This window comes from Elephas maximus, chromosome 16 (genome assembly GCF_024166365.1).
Source record: "Elephas maximus indicus isolate mEleMax1 chromosome 16, mEleMax1 primary haplotype, whole genome shotgun sequence".
NCBI lineage: Eukaryota > Metazoa > Chordata > Mammalia > Proboscidea > Elephantidae > Elephas > Elephas maximus.
The window spans coordinates 63,451,452-63,471,160 of NC_064834.1; the positions used below are offsets into that span (position 1 = coordinate 63,451,452).

Below are 19,709 nucleotides of genomic sequence, written 5' to 3' on the forward strand. Positions count from 1 at the left end.
ATAAATGTTGGAGAGGTTGTGGAGAGACTGGTGGGAATGTAAAATGGTACGACCACTTTGGAAATCAATTTGGCGCGTCCTTAAAAAGCTAGAAACAGAACTGCCATACGATCCAGCAATCCCACTCCTTGGAATATATCCTAGAGAAATAAGAGCCTTCACATGAACAGATATATGCACGTCCATGTTTATTGCAGCACTGTTTACAATACCAAAAAGTTGGACACAACCAAGGTGCCCATCAATGGATGAGTGGATAAATAACTTATGGTATATTCACACAATGGAATACTACGTTATCAATAAAGAACAATGATGAATCTGTGAAACATTTCATAACATGGAGAAATCTGGAAGGCATTATGCTGAGTGAAATTAGCCAGTTGCAAAAGGACAAATATTGTATAAGACCACTATTATAAGAACTCAAGAACTAGTTTAAACAGAGAAGAAAATATTCTTTGATGGTTGCAAGAGGGGGGAGAAAGGGAGGGAGGAAGGGAGAGGGGTATTCACTAATTAGTAAATAAGAACTACTTTAGGTGAAGGGAAAGACAACACACAATACAGGAGAGATCAGCACAATGGGACTAAACCAAAAGCAAAGGAGTTTCTTGAATAAACTGAATGCTTCGAAGGCCAGTATAGGAGGGGCGGGGGGTTTGGGGACCATGGTTTCAGGGGATATCTAAGTCAATTGGTGTAATAAAATCTATTAAGAAAACATTCCGTCTGGGGTCTTAAACTCTAGCAAGAGGCTATCTAAGATGCATCAATTGGTCTCAGCCCACCTGGAGCAAAAGAGAATGAAGAATACCAAGTACACAAGGTAATTATGAGCCCAAGAGACAGAAAGGGCCACATAAACCAGAGACTACATCATCCTGAGACCAAAAGAACTAGATGGTGCCCAGCTACAACTGATGACTGCCTTGACAGGGAACACAACAGAGAGCCCCTGAGGGAGCAAGAGAGCAGTGGGATGCAGACCCCAAATTCTCATAAAAAGACCAGACTTAATGGTCTGACTGAGACCAGAAGGACCCCAGAGGTGATAACCCCGAGACCTTCTGTTAGCCCAAGAAAGGATCCATTCCCAAAGCCAACTCTTCAGACAGGGATTGGACTGGACAATGGGATAGAAAAAGATGCTGGTGAAGAATGAGCTTCTTGGATCAAGTAGACAGTTGAGACTATATTGGCATCTCCCATCTGGAGGGGAGATGAGAGGGCAGAGGGGTCAGAAACTGGTAGAATGGACACAAAAAGAGAGAGTGGAGGGAAGGAGCCAGCTGTCTCATTAGGGGGAGAGCAATTAGGAGCATATGTATAAAAAAAAAACCAAACCCACTGCCATCAAGTCGATTCCGACTCATAGCAACCCTATAGGACAGAGTAGAACTGCCCCATAGAGTTTCCAAGGAGTGCCTGGTGGGTTCGAACTGCCGACCTCTTAGTTAGCAGCTGTAGCACTTAACCACTACGCTACCAGGGTTTCCTAGGAGTATATGGCAAGGTGTGTATAAATTTTTGTATGAGAAACTTGAAAATTACAGAGGAGTTGCAAAACGAAAACAATCATACTACTGCAACTCAGCAATTACTATTTTTAATATTTTGGTGTTTATTCTTCTTACTTTCCTATGTTTTTGTTATGTTTATGCATGTACACACATAACGTTGTGTATTTATTTGTTCTGTAGTTGTTTAATTGATTGGCGTTTTGCCCTCTATATTTTTTCAGTATTCTAAACATGTATAATTCAGTGACATGAGTCCTGTTTATCCTATTTTCCCACCATTACCATTTTCCATTTTTAAATTTTCCTATCGCCCTTAACAGAAGCTCAGTGTCCCCCAGGCAGTGAGTCCCCTTTTCCCCTTCACTCCCACCCACCCTTGGTAACCACTAAGGAACTCTGGACTCTATACACTTGACTTTCCTAGATATTTCATATAAGTGAGATCATACAGTATTTGTCCTTTTGTGATTGACTTATTTCGCTCAGCACAGTGTTTTCAAGGTTCATCCGTGTTGTAGCATGTATAAGGGTTTCATTTCTCTTTATGGCTGAGTAATACTGCATTGTAGGTATGGCCACATTTATGCATTCATCTAGTGATGGACCTTTAGGCTGCTTCTTTTGGCTATTATCAATAGTGTATAGCCACTGAATCTTGACTTTATTAGGGAGTCTCATTCTCCCTGATAACACTTAATTCCTGTTTGTTAGTATTCTTTCTTGAATATTTATTAGTATTAAACGCACTATGTGTTTGTTTTATGTACAGAAGAATTGGACAGAGTTAGTTACAAGAATATTTTCTTTAGCATGCTCTCGATGTGCAATCTGTAGTAATTCTTATTCATTTGAAATGCAGCAATTTGTCCCTGTCAGTAGAGGATAGGTTTGTTGTTTAAAATTGCCAGGTTTTGTTTTTGTTGGCCTGCTCCCCAATACAAATTGAATGGCTGACAAAAATCTATTTGTATGAGAGTTCAATCTAGCTAAGTGCCCTCTGTTGCCTAACAGTACAATTTGGGGTCTCAGAGATAAAAGCCACTGAATGCCAGGCTTGTGGTAGAGCTTCTTCATACAGATAACAGAGGTAATCCATATTCCTCAGGTCTGCAAATCAGACAAAGAAGAAATGCACGTACATCAGGGTCTCTTAGCTTCTTCATAATAAAAAAAAAAATGGGAATATCTAACTTAGGAGAACATGTAAGATGAGCCTGTATTTGAAATTAAAGAGAAATGTGGTATTGTCTTAGAGTTTTGGTGCTTAGCATTTTTTCCTGTAGTATATTGGCTTTTGTCAAAAGAATTTTCTTTCTATTTTAACATCCCTAATGTGAAATAAGTTATATCTTTAGACAATGATTCTTTCATAGCTTTGATATTCTGTTAGAGATAGGGTTGAAGGAGTCTCCTTATCTCCCTAAGATGAGGAGCTGAGACTTTGGGTTTACTGGCTTACCTCTGCCTCAAAACATGTTAATCTTTTCATAGAAGTTGTCTTCAAAATATAATTTATATGTAAAAAGAGGAATGTGATATATCGTAACAATAGTTATTGGACAAAATTGGGACTAGCGCATAAGGTAAAAAACCCCAACCCAGTGCCGTCGAGTTGTTCTGACTCATAGTGACCCTATAAGACAGAGCAGAACTGCCCCATAGAGTTTCCAAGGAGCGCCTGGCGGATTTGAACTGCCAACCCTTGGGTTAGCAGCTGTAGCACTTAACCATCTCCTGGAAATCTGGCTAAGGGCCTCAGTAGTTGATATTCTGGAAAATAAAAGTTTAACCAGTAAATTTTGGTGATTGAATTTGTGGGGTAAGGAAGAGAGTGGGATAATTTGTAGGTTTTTATATGGAGAGACTATGTGCAGGGTAACATTGCCCATCAAAATAGGGAAAATAGGGGAGGGAACCATACAGAGGAGAAAGATAATGCCCATTTTGTCTGTGTTAAGTGAGGTGCCTTTAGGTTATCTAAGTTGCCCAACAGGCATTTGTATTTGTGAGTAGAATATGCTCAAAACAAGTCTTACCTGGTGCAAAGGGCCTGGGCTTTGCCACCCTCTGTGGTAATTAGAACACTGGGCATAGTTGAGATCATTCAGAAGAGTGAGAAGAAAGCAAAGGATGGAGACGTACAGGAATACCAGCATTTTTTGGGCATGCAGAGAGAGACATTGTGATGACAGACACTGAGAAAGAGAGACCTGAAGGATAGGAGGAATTCCAGGTAAGGGTGGTGCCTTCACTGCTAAGGAGAAAATGGCAACAATTGTCAGATACTACAGAGAGGTAAAATGATATAAGAACTGATAAAGGGCCATCAGGGCCAAAGCTGGTACAATTTGCGCAACATAATTAATGAATACTGGATCATAACCAAAGTATAAAACAATTATAAGTCTTTATTAATATAAATAAATGATTGACTAAATAATTCAATGGGGAAAATGAACAAATCTGCAGTACAGAATTCCAAATAATTTATATAGACACCCCACCCTCAAGGAAGTAGAGGGGAGCATAGTCCCAGTCCGTAAGTGTGGGCTGTGTTTAGTGACTTCCTTCCAAAGAGGGCAGTATGAAAAAGGAAAACAAACTTTACAGTGGAGAAACCTGACGGAGTGATCAAGGTTAACACCAACTGTGAGAAGTCATGCCGATAGTATGTACCCTTATATGATGTGATGAGAATGGCACTTTACCTTTGCGGACTTCCTCCCCAAGACCCGTAACCACAGCCTAATCATGAGAAAAATATCAGACAAATCCCAACTGGGGGACGTTCTTCAAAATACCTGACCAGTACTCCCCGGAACTGTCAAGGTCAGCATAAACAAGGAAAGTCTGAGAAACTGTTTCAGCTAGGAGTTGCCTAAGGACACATGACTACAAAATGTAATGTAGGATCCTGGATCAGAAAAAGGACTTTAAGTTAAAACTGAGAAAATCAGTTACGTATTTAAAAAAAAACCATTGCCATCAAGTTGATTCTGACTCATAGTGATCCTATAGGACAGAGTACAACTGTCCCATACGGGTTCAAAAGCTGTAATCTTTATGGAAGCAGACTGCCACATCTTTCTCCTGCAGGGCAACTGGTAGATTTGCATGACAAACCTTTTCAGTTAGCAGCCAGGCATTTTAACTAGTCTGCCACAGGGCCCCTTGAATTAACTATGGACTGTATTTTAATAATGTTGTAGCAAATGTACTGTACTAATGGAAAGTGTTAATAATAGGGGGACTGGATGTAGGATATGTGGGAACTCTATATTATCTTCATACCTTTTCTGAAAACCTAAAAGTTCTCAAATACAATGTTTATTTTTTAAAAGTGGCTGTTGGTTTTGACAACTGGGAAGTAATTGGTGATCCTGAGTTGTCCCATGGAGTGGTAGGAAAGAAGCCGGTTTGTAGTAAGTCGAGAGGTGACTAGGGCATGAATAAATGGAGTTAGTGATTGTAGAATACTCTTGTCAACAAGCTTGGCTAGGAAGAGTAAGAGAGAGGGTGAGCATTAGCTGGGAAGATAAAATAACTTTTTAAAATACGTAAAACTGAAACACACTTAAAGGTGCTTATATACTTAGAGGAAACACCTAGTAGAGAGTGAGACATTGAAGATACAAGAGAAAGGACATTTAGTTGATAAAGCAAAGGCCCTGAATAGTCAGAATTTTGTCTTATTTAACTGGAAGTTGAGAATCATCTAGAAAGAATGAACTATCTATGAATCAGGTGTGAAGATTTATATCTATTACATTTTAAGTTTTGAGTCACTCTAGTATAGAAGTAATCTTCAAATGGTTTTATGGAAAATTTGAACTAAAAAAATCTTGTTATATTGCCTAAGCATCACAGTTTTATCGGCTATCTCCATAAAACATTAAAAGACACATTGTACACATCTGAATTATGAACACTGATATCTCACGATAACACAGCATGTTCTATAATAAAGAACCTAACACAACATGGGACCAAGGGTGAGTATCAGCAAAAAAAAAAATTATAAAAATTCTTTGTCTATGACATGGCTGATTCCAGTCTAGAATTTTAAGAGTAACTGTGTCACCAGATCCTATGGGTGAGCAAGCAACCCTTAACACATCTTAATAACTGATGCGGCTTCTCTCTGAGCCATTTGGCTAGATCTTTGTTGCTTTGTGGTGTATCCTTTGAAGATTAATCTTGAAAGATATCTACGTTACACCCATAGGTGAGGTTGTGACTCACCCTCTGTGATCAGAGGTTTTATTCTCTCAAATACAACACTCTACCTTAAGCGTTTGTAACCCATGAACTTTCAGATTTATTGTTGTCAGTATTCCAGATGTTGGCAACAAAGTATATATAAAAGTTCGTATTTTGGAGGAGCGTGACCCGAAACAAAATCTATAGTCTAACCAACTTTGTAGCTGGTGGTAACTTCGCAGAATTATTTGAATGGTGCCTTCAGTCTTGACTTTGGGGAACAAGCAGTAGGGTGATTCTCAGCCTGTCATGGTGCTCATGGAAAGAGCACTGGCATTGGGAAACCCATCTGTTCTTGTTCTACCTGGCCTTTCCTAGCCCTGTGGGCTTGGATTGTCGTCGTCGTTGTTGTTAGGTGCCATGGGGTCGCTTTCGACTCATAGCAACCCCATGTGACAGAGTAAAACCAGTCCCATGGAGTTTCCTGGACTATAACCTTTACAGAAGTGATCTACAGGTCTTTCTCCTATGGTGTCTCTGGCTAGGTTTGAACTGCCAGCCTTTCCCATAGCAGCAGAACTCTTAACCAGGGCTCTGTGGATAGCTCACTCATCTGTCTCAGAATCCCTCACCTCTAAATTTGGAGGCTGGTCTAGGTGATGCCTCCTGTCACTCTCAGCTGAAAGATTCTGTTTTTTATATGCTACTTCAGTGTCAATTATACAGAGCGCCCAGGATCATTTGCTCTTAGATACCTACATCACTAGAAATCATGGCAATGGAGAGATTTTAAATGATCACTTTTCTCAACGCTAAGCAGATTACATTAGAAAACCTAGAACTATGTAAATTATATAAATTAAGTGCATTACTTCAGTAGTTCTTTTAAAAATACAAATGAAGCGTCTGAGTATCATTTTCCAGTGGGAGTATGTTGTAGGGTATTTATCATAAACAAACAAAATAATAAAACATTTTGACATTTTGATTATTTCAAGTAGAGTCAATGGAGTCATTTTATTTTACATTCAAGACTTTAAAGAATTAGATTCTCCCCCTCTTCATACTTACACTATTCCAGATGTTGTCAACAACATCTGGACATTCTATCACGAGCTGATTTTCTGAATGAAGTAACTTAATTATTGATTGACAAGTGAACATGATTTAAGACACAGCCACACTGTTCAATAGCACTGTCAAAGTCGTGAAGTGTGAGCATATGCGAGCAAATAGGGCCGTGATACTAACTCATGTTGCATTTTGAAACCTTAATGCCAAACTTAAATTTCAGGCTTACGTTTAGAAATTCTAAGGAAGGAAATGAAGAAGTGCAGTTTCATGATTTCTCACTTCTGTGTTTTGCAAATCATTAAATGATGTAGCAGCAATGTGGTCAGAGTTCCTAGTATAAATAAAAGTCTATGCCAGCATTGAGAAACACGAGTAGAGTTATTATTCCACATGGATTGCGTATGAGTTTGTGTGAATCTATATGGGTATACATGCATATATAACCTCATTATATGCATATAAATAGTCACATGTGAATATTGCAGCTAAATTTAAAAAAGAAATTAAAAGAAAATGTGGTTTAATGTATATTTTTATTAATAGCCAAGGTATAAATATTCACTTCAAGCATGTAAATTGTTTTAAAAGTACAAGTAATCGTTATAAATGAGAGTGATTATAATGAAAAGACATTAGTAATTTTAAAATTTTAAATATCCTTTCCTGGTATGGCATGCAGAGCTCAGTTAAGAACTCAGCTGCTAACCAAAAGGTTGGCAGTTTGAATCCACCAGCAGCTCCCTGGAAACCCCATGCGGCAGTTCTCCTCTGTCCTGTGGGGTCATTATGAGTTGGAACCAACTCAAGGGCAATGGGTTTTTTGGTATTGTATGCCAAAGAACGGTGGGTTATTTTGATGTTCTCCAGGTGACCTGTTTTTCCTACCATGTTGTAGCCTAGCAGCACAGGGCATGTTAGTATTGGTTCATGGGCAGCTTGCATGTATGGTCCATTGGCATGAGTTTATGATAGAAGGTGTGCTTTCCCTTTATTAATTCTACAGTATTAGTGACATGTGACATGCACACTTTCAAGTGAGTGAGCTTGAACTTCAACCCTAAATAGTCCCATGAGCAAGGGTAAGCCATGTTCAGTGGAATGATTACCCAGAAGAAACAGCTTGGAACTTAGTTTCTCTGATAACGTAAACAAAATGCAGTAAAGTTTTTGCCATTGAAAGTGTTCCAAAAGTTGTAGCGCCATAAAACACGCACTTGGGCAAAAAAAAAAATGTAGTAGAATTACTGGCTTAAACAATATGAACTTAAAAAAAAAACTACTTTTGGCATATTTTTGCAAATCATTTTCTAGAAACGATGATTTATACGCTCAGTAGTACGTGTGACGGTTTTATCGCATCCTTTCCAGGATTACCAAGTAACATTTAGTTGAACATCCTTCTCAAGATTATCACATCCATGGATTATATAGGGCATCATTTGTGCATAATAGTTAAATCCTCCCGACAGCCCTCTGAAATAAATATCGTCACCACCGTTTTACAGATGAGGAAACTGCTGTTCAGAAAACTCACTTAATCTGACCCAGATCACATACTGAACTGTTTTCTGTGTTTTTCTTCCTCAGTGGCCTGTTTTTTTCATCCAACAATTCCCCAGCGAACAAGCATTTACCGAATAGTTCGTTTTGCCTTTACCTAACCCACGAAGTAGGGGACGCTTTAACCTTGATCACTTTTGGCTAGAAATTAATATAGTACAGAGAACACTGAGAAACAAGAATTGAAAAATTGCACTATTTCCGTCCAAAATATAAAATTTTTCTGCCCTAGATTGATGAGACCTTTTAAGTCCTGGGGCAGGGGTAGAGGGTGGTGAGAAGCTGAAACTGGCCGTGGAGAAACAGAAGTAAGGTTAAAAATGGAATGCTTTGTGTTGAAGATAGATAGATGCGTTTTAGAAAATGCCACTGAGCATTACAGAAGTATGATGTTACTTAATTGGAACCAGATAAAACTTGGTAAGAAATGAATGCCAGCAATTATATTACTAGCTAATAAATGTAATTTCACGGTATTCTGTAGATACCCCAAAATGTTAATTATAACGGGAGCAGTTAAATTCTGTGGCTGTGAAAGCATACCCGTTTTTAATAGCTGTATCACCTGGTAACCTTGGGTGTTATTAAATATTTGGAGACTGAAAGACATGGTAGAAGCAGTGGAAAAGTCTGGCCAGACTGGGTAATTTGTTTTAGACCTATGGAGAAATCTATTAACCATTTCTTCTATAGACCAATTTGATTAGGAACTAGGACAAGCTGTTCTTTCATTACTTACAAAAACCATACTGCACTTTGTATCAATTATTTGGCTGTCTGCAGCACATAGATTAGAATAAAGGGCTTTCTTAGTGTTTGTGAATGTTGTGGATTGCTGATTAGTAATTAAAGTACTGAATGAAGAAAATTAGGCCAAAATTGAATGGGAATGAGAAAGTCTTAATTCTGAGATACAGATGTTAGAAACAGATTGTGTTGAGCAGCCCATTTTACATAGTGACATTCTACATAGCCATGGAGTATTTGCCTCCCATGTAAAACTCGAGTCCAATGCCTTAGAGATGGTTTCCTCTCCCATGCCTTGTGATGTCGCTGTATGAGTATTAATTTAGTGAAATATCCTGTCTGCCAGGTGTGGGAACTAGCTGATTTTATTGTAATACCAGATCATTACTTAATTCATATGCAACAGAGTGCAGCACATGGAAAGCATTATAAATCTATTTACAATGTGGCTGGTCTGATGATAACATTGTATTAAATTCCCAGGTGAGGCAATTTAAGCAATTGCTTTGCCATGTGCACGCCATGGAAATTAAATTCTCATATACGCTTTAGTAATAAACCAACTTCATTGTTATGCTTATGCTAGTGGCGGGTTGTAGAATCCTCGTTCTGGTTACATATACCCCATTTCACATGTAGAATCATACCAGAGGGGGTACCACAGATCGGAGTTCTTAATTAGTTTAAACTAAGTTAATTCATTTCTAAGTTCGTTCACAGCCCCTGTCCAAGAATGCATTCAGTTCAGTTGGGAAATGTTAAGGCTTGGGTCAAGTAGATAGATCGTTTCAAGCCAAATTTCCAGACCAAGCGTATCTATTTGAATTTAGCCTTAAGAAAATCGCCAATCAGTATGCTAAAGTATACCTAGTGAAAACTGCTTTGAATCTGAAATTTCACCTTCATAACCAAAGACTCAAATTTGTCATCACTTTAAAATGATCGTGGAAACTTGGTGTATCCCGCTTCCTGGGGTTAAAAATCAGTTGTTAATTTATCATATATTTTCTATAGTTCATATATGGTCTGTAGATTTTCATCCAACTGTTGTCTGGTGCACTTGAGTGTGTAAGTTGGGAGGAATAAGCTTTACACAAACACAATTAAAAGTGAGGAATGGTCTTGCATTTAACACTTTGTGTGTGTGTGTGTGTGTGTAACACTTTGTGTGTGTGTGTGTGTGTGTGTATGGCAAGTATTGTCAGTTGAAGCTTTTTCATCCTTATGGTACAGACCAGAAATTGCAGTAGATTACAAACTGCATAGAGCTTCTGTCGTCTCCGGAAGCCACATATAAAGCACCAGTAGACAGTGGTAACTGACAACTAAGACTAAAAATGTTGACAATTTCTTGATTTGCCTGGTTAGCTTATGTATAGAAGTCATTAACTATTTATAAAATGCATTATGAATTGGGTTCCTTCAAACTATAGCTGAGTGTGTGACATTTCCAGCTCAAATTCTCATGCTTGCATTTGGCTAAAATACAGATTTATATACAGTTGATAATAAAATAAAAATATTTTAGTTAGGTTTATCAAGATATAATAGGTGTTTCAGTTTCATTAACTTTGAACTCCCCGCATTAAAGTAGTACTTAGTAATGTAGAGTCAGGTTTTTTAAAATTCCATGAAAGGTATCATAATTTATTGATGCTTTGGAGGAAAATTACCCATAAAACAAGCAGTTTGTCATTCAAAGGAATTTGCCTTTCCTGGTATTCAGTTAATTTAATGATGATCCTGCAGGCTAATTTATGGTTGATTACAATGAGCTTCCTTAAGTTTTTAAACCTTAAAAAACTGTGAGAAAATACCAATATGGAGCATCTAAGTACAATTCTTAATAAAGCAAAGTCTTAATTTTTTCCCCCCTTTGTAAATGGATCTCAATTGTAGAGTTCAGTTTTCATTATTGGTTGTGTCATTTTCATGTGAAACTATTTCTGGTATTTGAAATGAGTTGTCTTTTCATTCCTTATGAGAAATCAGTCCTGTCAGAGAGCACTTTGTAAACTTAGCATATCATTTCCTTAATTATATCCAGAGAGCCATCCAAAAGACCTGGTTTTACCATCCTGATAGTAAAGAATGACATTTATAGGGACCACCCTTCAACTGTGGATAAATCCTTAGTTCTCCTCTGTTGCTGGGCATAACACTCTTAATTGCTGGTTTTCAAGAGCAAAGGATGCAAACGAAAACAAGATTAGATATTTAGGGATACACATTTGTAATTTTCTTCTTTTGAAGTATAGTAAATCAAAATAAGAATATAATATAATTGAACAAGCTATGCCAATTTGTTGGTATTTTGGTGAAAAAAGAGAAAAACAAAAACAATCTCCATGTGATATTCTTGCATACTGCGGAATGTTTTAGTCCCCCATAGTGATGAAATGAATAATTAAAAGGGCAGCTCTGATACCACAGCCTGTTTAAAGGTTCTTATTTCCTTTAATGCTTTAAAATACTTTTGCTCAGCTAGTTTGAAACTGCTGTAGTGGGGATTTCCAAATGGGCAAAAGAAAGGTTTAGCTTGATCTAAATATTGTAGTGAGGCCTTAAAGTGCATTGTCCCTATAATTTAGCATTTTTCAATACAATTCAGTATGAAGTCAGTAGAAGTAACTCATTAATAATATCAGCAGTAAATGCAATGAGGGAAGAAAATATATGCTGTTTGCTGGTGATAAGAAATCCAGTGTGTTCATAAACGAATGAGTTGGACCACTCCTGAATTGCCAAGAGATATGATAGAAATGTCTTTACTGACCTCGAGCTAACCACTTAGCTTCACCGCTTTTTCCTTCTCCCTGCAGTAGTGTTGGCTTTATCTACTTTTCTAAAGGAACATCACTAATTGCGTTCACCAAGGTATAAGACAGACATTCGTGGCAGAGAGTGAAGGGGGGGTTTAGGGCAGAGATGCAGGTCAGGGAGGGGATGCCACCATCTTCTTTATACCAAAACGTTTTGCACTTGTTCTTTTTTCCTCAGTGTTTCTGAAGGTAATAAAATAGGGAAGAAATTTTATGTGGTAGAATGAGCGCTGAGATACAAGTCAGGACCCCAGGGTTCTAGTCTCAATTCAACCAAGGCTACATTTAGAATTCCATGGGGCTCAGATTTTTTTTTTTTTTTTTTTTTCCTGTAAAAGAAAGGAGTATTTAGATTTACTTATTTATACTTTATACTTCATTTACCCTCTTTCAACTGGGGTTCTGCCAGAGAGGCCTCATGCTCTAAAACTTTGTTGTATATAATAAATTTTCTCTTAGGTACACTTATGTACTTGGGAGAATTGAGGAATAGTCACTGAAATAATTTTGTGGTTCAGGTGAGAGACCCCAGTTGAGTCTATTTGTTGGTCTCTTTTAAATCCTAGTATAGTAGGATTTTATGTTCAAGGTATGATCTCTAGATGGCAAAGCAGAGTTGCTCATTCACTAGGTAAAAAAATCTAATTAAAAATCTTATTGTTGATTTCTGCTCATAGATTATCAGTAGTCCCCTTAAACTACAGTACTTTTTTAGATGACAGTTTAGCAGGTAAGAAATACTAAGTTCTAAACTGAAGTCCCCAAGTGAGAAAGAGATTATTATTTCCCTAAGTGCCATTTTATTTTAATGGACTGTTTTTGCTTAGTTACTTCAGAAGCAGAAAAGGCAACAAAGTAATTCATAAATTTGCATTTGGGTCTGAAATGGTAATGCTGAAGTAGGGTCTGAAACTGTACTCCAGCTTCACAACTAATTTCCAGAGCCTTTTAGCTTTTTCAGATATGTGTACGTTTTAGATAATTCATGGATTGCTTGCAGCTGTATCCCTCTGACTGTACAGGTAAGGGTGGATTTCTTGTAAAACAGAATTTCAGTGCGTGAAATATTGACTCATAGGCTGCTTACCTTTATTTACTGGGACTGTGAAATGTTGACTCATAGCCTACTTGCCTTTATTTGCTCGGATTAGAAATTTGTTTTAGCAGACACAGACACACATACAGCCATTACATTTCCTTAGGCCATTACTTATAGAGGACTTGGAGACATTTATTTTGGAAAAAAGGTGGGCTTTTAAATTCCCTCTTTTTCTGGTTAATAAAATCACAGTAATGAAGGAAATATAGATACGCTATTCCAGGCATTCCAGAGAGTATAGTTGGAGGTATTCTAGAAATAAAGGTTTTAAAAGACCTAAATTGTATACTTCATTTCCTGCTGTGACACTGAAGCTTCTCATACCCTCCTCTTGTAATCACCGTCTGGTAAATTTTGCAGATAAATAGCTATGTAGATGTATTTTCTTTAGCTTAGTGGTCTAATTTGAATGACTGCTTGTGGAATAATATACAAGTTTTGATGCATTTATTAATATTAATAGAGTACTCACACAATATAGAGTTTTCGTTCATTATTGTCATCACAAAAAACCTAATTTACATTAAACTTCTTAAGTTCAAGAACTTTATGCAACTTTAGTTTGCAAATTTTAGCAAATTGGTTTCCATTAGGGGGCTCTCGAGGTTTGAGATGATCAGCCTTGATACGAATAATGCTTAATGCTTCGAAGCCTTTACTTTCTAAGGTTCATCTTGCTCTCTCCCTTTTTGTTTTGTTTTATAGAAAAGGTCACGGATCGCCTACAGTGACGAAGTACGGAATGAGCTCCTGGGGGATGATGGGAATTCCTCAGAGAACCAGGTAGAATGCTAATCAGGAAGGCCCGGTGGGTGGCTGGAGGGTGAAGGAGGTCACTGGCACACTGGGCTCTCAAGCTGCTCCTTAACCGTATTAGCAGCAACTCATGTGGAAGCGATACTGTTTAATGCAAAGCTGGAGTCTTAATCAACTTCAAAATGTTTCTTAGAGATCTTACATTTAACCCTTTACCTTGTGATCACTGTCTGCCATCTTTTAAAAAAATCTTTTCTTCTCTTTTCTTTATTATTTAGTACTTAAGGAATAACTTGAAACACACTGTTTGCAGACAAAGCCAAGGTCTTCACCTCAAACACATGTAAAAGGAATAAAAAAGTACATAATACAGCTTTGATAATAACGCAGCATAATTAAATCAACACTTGCAACTAAACAAATGAAAGTAAGCTTTCAAAATTCAGCAGTATGGCTTGGGCTTCTTTGTGCGGGTTCTGAAAAATACATTCACCAAAATGCAAATTGTAAGCACCAGTGTGGAACTTGGATACCCATATAGAGTCCATGCCTCTGTGAAATAATTAAAATGATCATAATAATAGGAAAAGTCTTTTTGCAGTTTAAAATACGCATAGGCAAAAAATAAGATGCAGTTTCTTCTTAAAAGGGCGTTCAACTTGGCTGTAAGTCTCATTGGATCCCACAGTAGTGCCATAAGAATCTAATTAATGCCTCTCTTCTTTCTTTGAATTAAAACTGCAGACTTCTTTAGCTTGTGCAGATCATATCTATATATGACTCTAAAAAAAAAAAATGTTTCAAGAACCTTATTGTAAAGTTGCCTTAAAAAAATGCCTCAAACAATCATAGTGACTGTTTTCTTTGACATTTTTAAGAAAATAAATGATAGGAAACTTCAGAAGCAAGACCTAAACATGTTTATTAGCGTTCCTTTGACAAGTATAGTAACGGTCTCTACTCCGCCTAAATAAAAATGGACATAAATTATTCATTGAGCGAACCAAATATTTTAAAAAGGTAGTAAAACATGATATGTCAATACACCTTATAAACATTGAATAATTATATTTACCATCTCAAAATATTATATTCCTATATATGCTGATATAATATTCTTATCAACTCTAATGGTAATATTATAAACTAAGGCTCCCCCTCTATGCCCCACCAAAATAAAAAAAAAAAAGGAGAAGAATTGCTGAGCTGATGGTTTGTTTTGGAAAGATTTCCCCTCCTCTACTGTGTGGATGTTGTCAGCTTCAGTTCAGACATGTAAACAGGTTTAAGATTTGATTTGGGATTTTAGCCCCCCTGGTTGAAATGGGAGAATAGCTAAGGGAACAAAAAAATTGGAAGCACATCAAACATAAAAGGATGACATGATAAAGGGGTTTTACTCATAACAGATTAAGTAATGTGAGGACGAGAGAAAAAATATTTTCTGTTCTAAGGAAGATACAGATTGCTCATACCTCCTGGTTGAATCATAATTTCATTTCCTATCCTTACTGAAAAAAAGCATGATCGTCATCTAAAAAAACAAAGGGAATGCATAGTTCCCATATCAACTCTCTAAAAAGCTATAGGTCTTTCCATCTTCTGAAACTATTGCCTAATGTAGAGGAAATAGAAAGGAAAGGGGGTGCTTCTGTCTTACTTAGACTCCTTTATTGTAATAGATGTTGTAGTACTGTGACAGGGATTTTTTTTTTTTTTTTTTTTTTAAACATGTTCACTTCTCTTAATGGACATTTTATGTGCCTAAAACAGTTGCCTTACATACATATAAGTATGATTTTTATGTGCCTAAAGAAAAATATTCCACAAAAATAGATTGAGTTCATATTTCCTGAATTTTTCAAATTATATTCCTGTCACTTTAAAGTGATTATGCAGAGATTTCCCCTGGACTTGTATAAATCAAACTTACAAATTCAGAAAGTGCTTGGAGAACCTGAAGTTTAGTTGTGAGGAGCTGTCACTTCAATAAATAGAGTATGATAAATTATAGTCATGAGCATATGTAACTGTTAGATTATTACTTACGTGAACTTTCCAGTCTAAAATTTGAATTAGGCTTGAAAATTCAGGGAAACTACACTTAATGTTTTGGATATTTCGCTACCAAATGTAGCAAAATTTCTATATCATGGTGAAATCATTACATTTTGTTTTTAGGCTCTTTATCATAATACAGGAATTAAAATTCTTCAGACTAAAACACATGCTTATCCAGGTATGGTCACTTGAGAATAACTCTTTAATCTGTACCAGTGTTCATTCAGACTATGGGATCAAAACAGAAGCTCTTTCTTTAAAGCAAGAAAAGGTTTTAACTTGGCTCTTCATATTAATTCTTGTCACTCAGTGGCTGAGAAGATAGGGTTTTTTGGGGGGGGTGGGGATAGGATAAAATATAATTTATCTAAGAAAATGTTTTCTTTCCATAAGTAAGTTTATTTTCAAGTTAATTTTTGATAAATTGATTTTCAGAACTTCTTTTCCATGTAATATTTATGATAATCTTTTAATATACAGAGAAACCATGAAGACAAAATGTGATAAAAATAGCAATACTCATTTAATTGAAATTGGAATATATCTGTCAATTAAAAACATAGATCAGAAAAGGAAAATAATAAGTTTATAGCAATGGTTAAAAATAAGTAAAATAAAGTAAGTACTGACAATTTAGTTATTTTCAATACAATATACACATCTTCTGTAGAGTGGCTTTGTGGAGAGTTAGACAGATGTGAATGCAGTAATTATTTCTTATTCTATTTACAATGCAGCTTTTAATGCATCTAAAATTTGGCTATTAATACAATTATAATCTGCCAATTAACTAGAAAGTGTATTAACTCTTAGGTGTATATAAATTTCTGCCACGATTAGATATGTAAAAATTCCAGAAATGAATTTTTTAAATGCATTTTTGGTGTTCCTAATAGGATACACAATTTCATTGAATTTCAAAGTAATTACATTGTATCATCTATTTCTGATTCATATCCATTACACACAAATATAGCTCATCCCTAATTTACAAAGAAGGGACAAAATTATTTACTGTGTACATTCAATTGTTTCGGTTATCAGCTTTGCAAGGACTCTTGTCTTCAGCATTATCATTCAGTTTTTTAAAAAATGGCCCATTTGCCATTCCAGATGGCAACATTTTATTTCTTTGAAAGAGTAGAGTTCTTGAGTGTTGCTGTATTTAGAGTGGAAACTTTAATTGTTTTTAACTGGATTTAATTTCATGGGAGCCATTCTCCAAAGTGGGAAAACAACTTATAGAATTAAATCACAAGCTTGCCATAGTGGAGATGATAATGGAACATATTGGAGGTTCCAAGCTCTACTTTTTGAACACTAATAGCCTCTCGGTTTCCATATGCAAAATTATATTGATCAGTGACTTTGAGTAAATCCTAAATAGAAGGTTCAAAACAATATATAAAGTGTAGGATATTCCAAAACGTGCCGAAATTTTTGTGGTAAAGCAATATTGAACAGATATGATTGCTTAATTTTTTAATACAAGGTTCTCTTAAGTTCCGATTTGGGCTTGCTGTGCATAAAGTGTGTCAAACTTGAGCTCCAGACCAGGGGGTGAAGTCGGTCAGTTTAATTCCCCAAGATCTAAAGAAGGTCGGTATCATTTCATATAGCCCTGGCAGAGCAGATCATTACCAGGCACAAATCTGTTCGTTACGTGCTGAGGGTTTATAGCAAAATAAATAGACTGTCATCATAAGTTCAGAAAATTGTGTGTTCGACCCACGATAATGTGTAAAGGGCGTTTAATAGAGTTCAGCATTTATTCGTTATCTGTGTGCGGACAGAGACCGCTGTCGCATTATCAGCTTTAAAAAAAAATTCGGTAGTTCTGGGCGTCACGTGACGCACCTCACACACACACACACACACAGACACACACACACAGGCGCGCACATGAACCCTCACATGCTCTGCGGAGCAGTTTTGATTTTAGTCACAGCAGAAGGCTTAAACACAAGAGATTCCACTGGTTCAAACCAGCGTAAACCAGATTTTTTTCAGCCCACAAAGGAACAGATTACCTCTTGTATCAAATTCTGCATTGGGGGAGAAATCTTTGTTTCGAAAAAGATGTTGATTATCGTAATTCAACATGGTGGCATTGCACACTTTCATGTCATCTATGATGGAGCTGGTAACTCAATAAAATATGAAATTAGAACTTCGGGGTAGTCTAAGCATTGCCATCTTTTGTTTACTTGAATGAATAACTCACAGTCTAACTTAAACACACACACATACACACACAAAGATTAAAAACCCTCCCATGACCTAGCTTAGCTACAAATCCGGTGTAGAGCTTGAAGGCAGCCATGCAGCACAAACAAGATAGAACGTTTTTTGTTTGGAACCTATTGTAAAAACAAATGGGGAGCATTTTTAAACACTCATTGATTATGGCAGGGTGGCATGCCCCAAATGGTCTCCATTGCTGAGGAGTAGTTTTAAACTTTGGCCCTTTAAGTATCATAGTCAACTGAAGAATGGTGTCCCCAGAAAGAAAAGATAGCTGTCCGATCAATGCCCAGATCGTCTCTGAGAAGAATTAATGTTTGCCTTTTTTTATCCCATGATGTTCGGATAGCAAAGAGAAAGATTCCGATATATGATAGGCCAGACATTTTAGTTTAAAATTTAACTTTTTCGGGGGAACTTTTCACGTGAAATGATTAGATGTTTTTGCTGGTACACACAGGACTGTTGCTAAGAGGAAGAGTATATCACTTAAAAATAATGTAACTTCTTGTGTATTTTAAAAGGATAATATTAAAAGTTTCATTTAAATGCACTGTGAGACATTATATAATAGATTCTCTATCCTTTTTATAAAGGTTTCATAACAATTTTGAAGTCTCGTTCTTTGGTACTTGAAACACTTTTTATATAATAAATGAAATAACAGAATAAGCTGGAATGCATACTGGCTCCCTGGAATTGGAGACAAAAACAGCATTAAGCATTGAGAAATCCGGGCGACAGTAAACATGATACTTTTAGAAAGACATATAGTGAGCAATTCATGGCACGTTTCTCCCAAAGCAATAGTTTAATTTATAGGCCTGCATATGTCAAGTGTTCTAACAGATGTTACCGATATTTGGATGTTTAAAAATTATCAGTTGTGGACCTGAATTGCTGAGGATGCAGATTTCAGACCCAGAATGTGGTTTACAGTTGACTATAACATAGGTTTCAGTTTCTATTCAGTGCAGAAACCGTGGGAGCCATATCAACTGTGCAGTGATATTTGTGGTTTAGAATACTGTCAAACTCACAGACACACACTTACAGAATGAACCAGATATATGATTATCTCATTTTTCTGGTTTCTAAAAAGTTAAGCAACTTGTTTTTTATCTGTTAAAATAGAAAAATGTTCTCCATTGTCATAGGAAAATTTACTAACAAGTAAAGGTTGGTTTGTTATTTGACTTCAGTGAAAACAGACTATAGTACAAGTGAAGTAAGATGGCTCATTGCTTTGAGATGGCCCAAATTATAAGACGCTCGAACAAATTGAAAAATGAAAAAACTATTCAAAAACTAAAAAAATTTCATGTGATGGCAGTAGCCCCTTAAGCAGAACAAAACCCTAAAAATTAACTCTGATATGCACTATGTTTCTAAGGATAATGAAATATTTTTCAGATACTGTGTCCTAAATAAAGTACTGTCTAGCCTGGCATATTTTATTCTGAAATAAAATATTACCTCCAAATGCAATTCTGTTACTAAGAGTAGGCACACATATGACATTATAAACAATAGTTTGTTGTTTTAAATACTCATTGGGATCAAAGCATGAACTATTAATCACTTTCATTTATAGGTAAAATATGAAATCAGCTGTCACGACTC

At 36.5% G+C, this 19,709-nt stretch overlaps 1 protein-coding gene across 16 annotated transcripts in view; it reads left to right on the forward strand.

Moving 5' to 3' along the window:
- The window catches only part of VTI1A (vesicle transport through interaction with t-SNAREs 1A), a 378,820-nt gene that overhangs the window by 62,030 nt on the left and 297,081 nt on the right, over positions 1 to 19,709 (forward strand). For all 16 annotated transcript variants that reach the window (XR_007513468.1, XM_049855513.1, XM_049855521.1 and 13 more), the window contains exon 4: positions 13,731 to 13,808. Coding sequence is in view for 15 of the 16 variants with exons in the window: in XM_049855513.1 (XP_049711470.1) it covers positions 13,731 to 13,808 (78 nt within the window). In the remaining variant the exon portion in view is untranslated. The remainder of the gene's footprint in view (positions 1 to 13,730; positions 13,809 to 19,709) is intronic.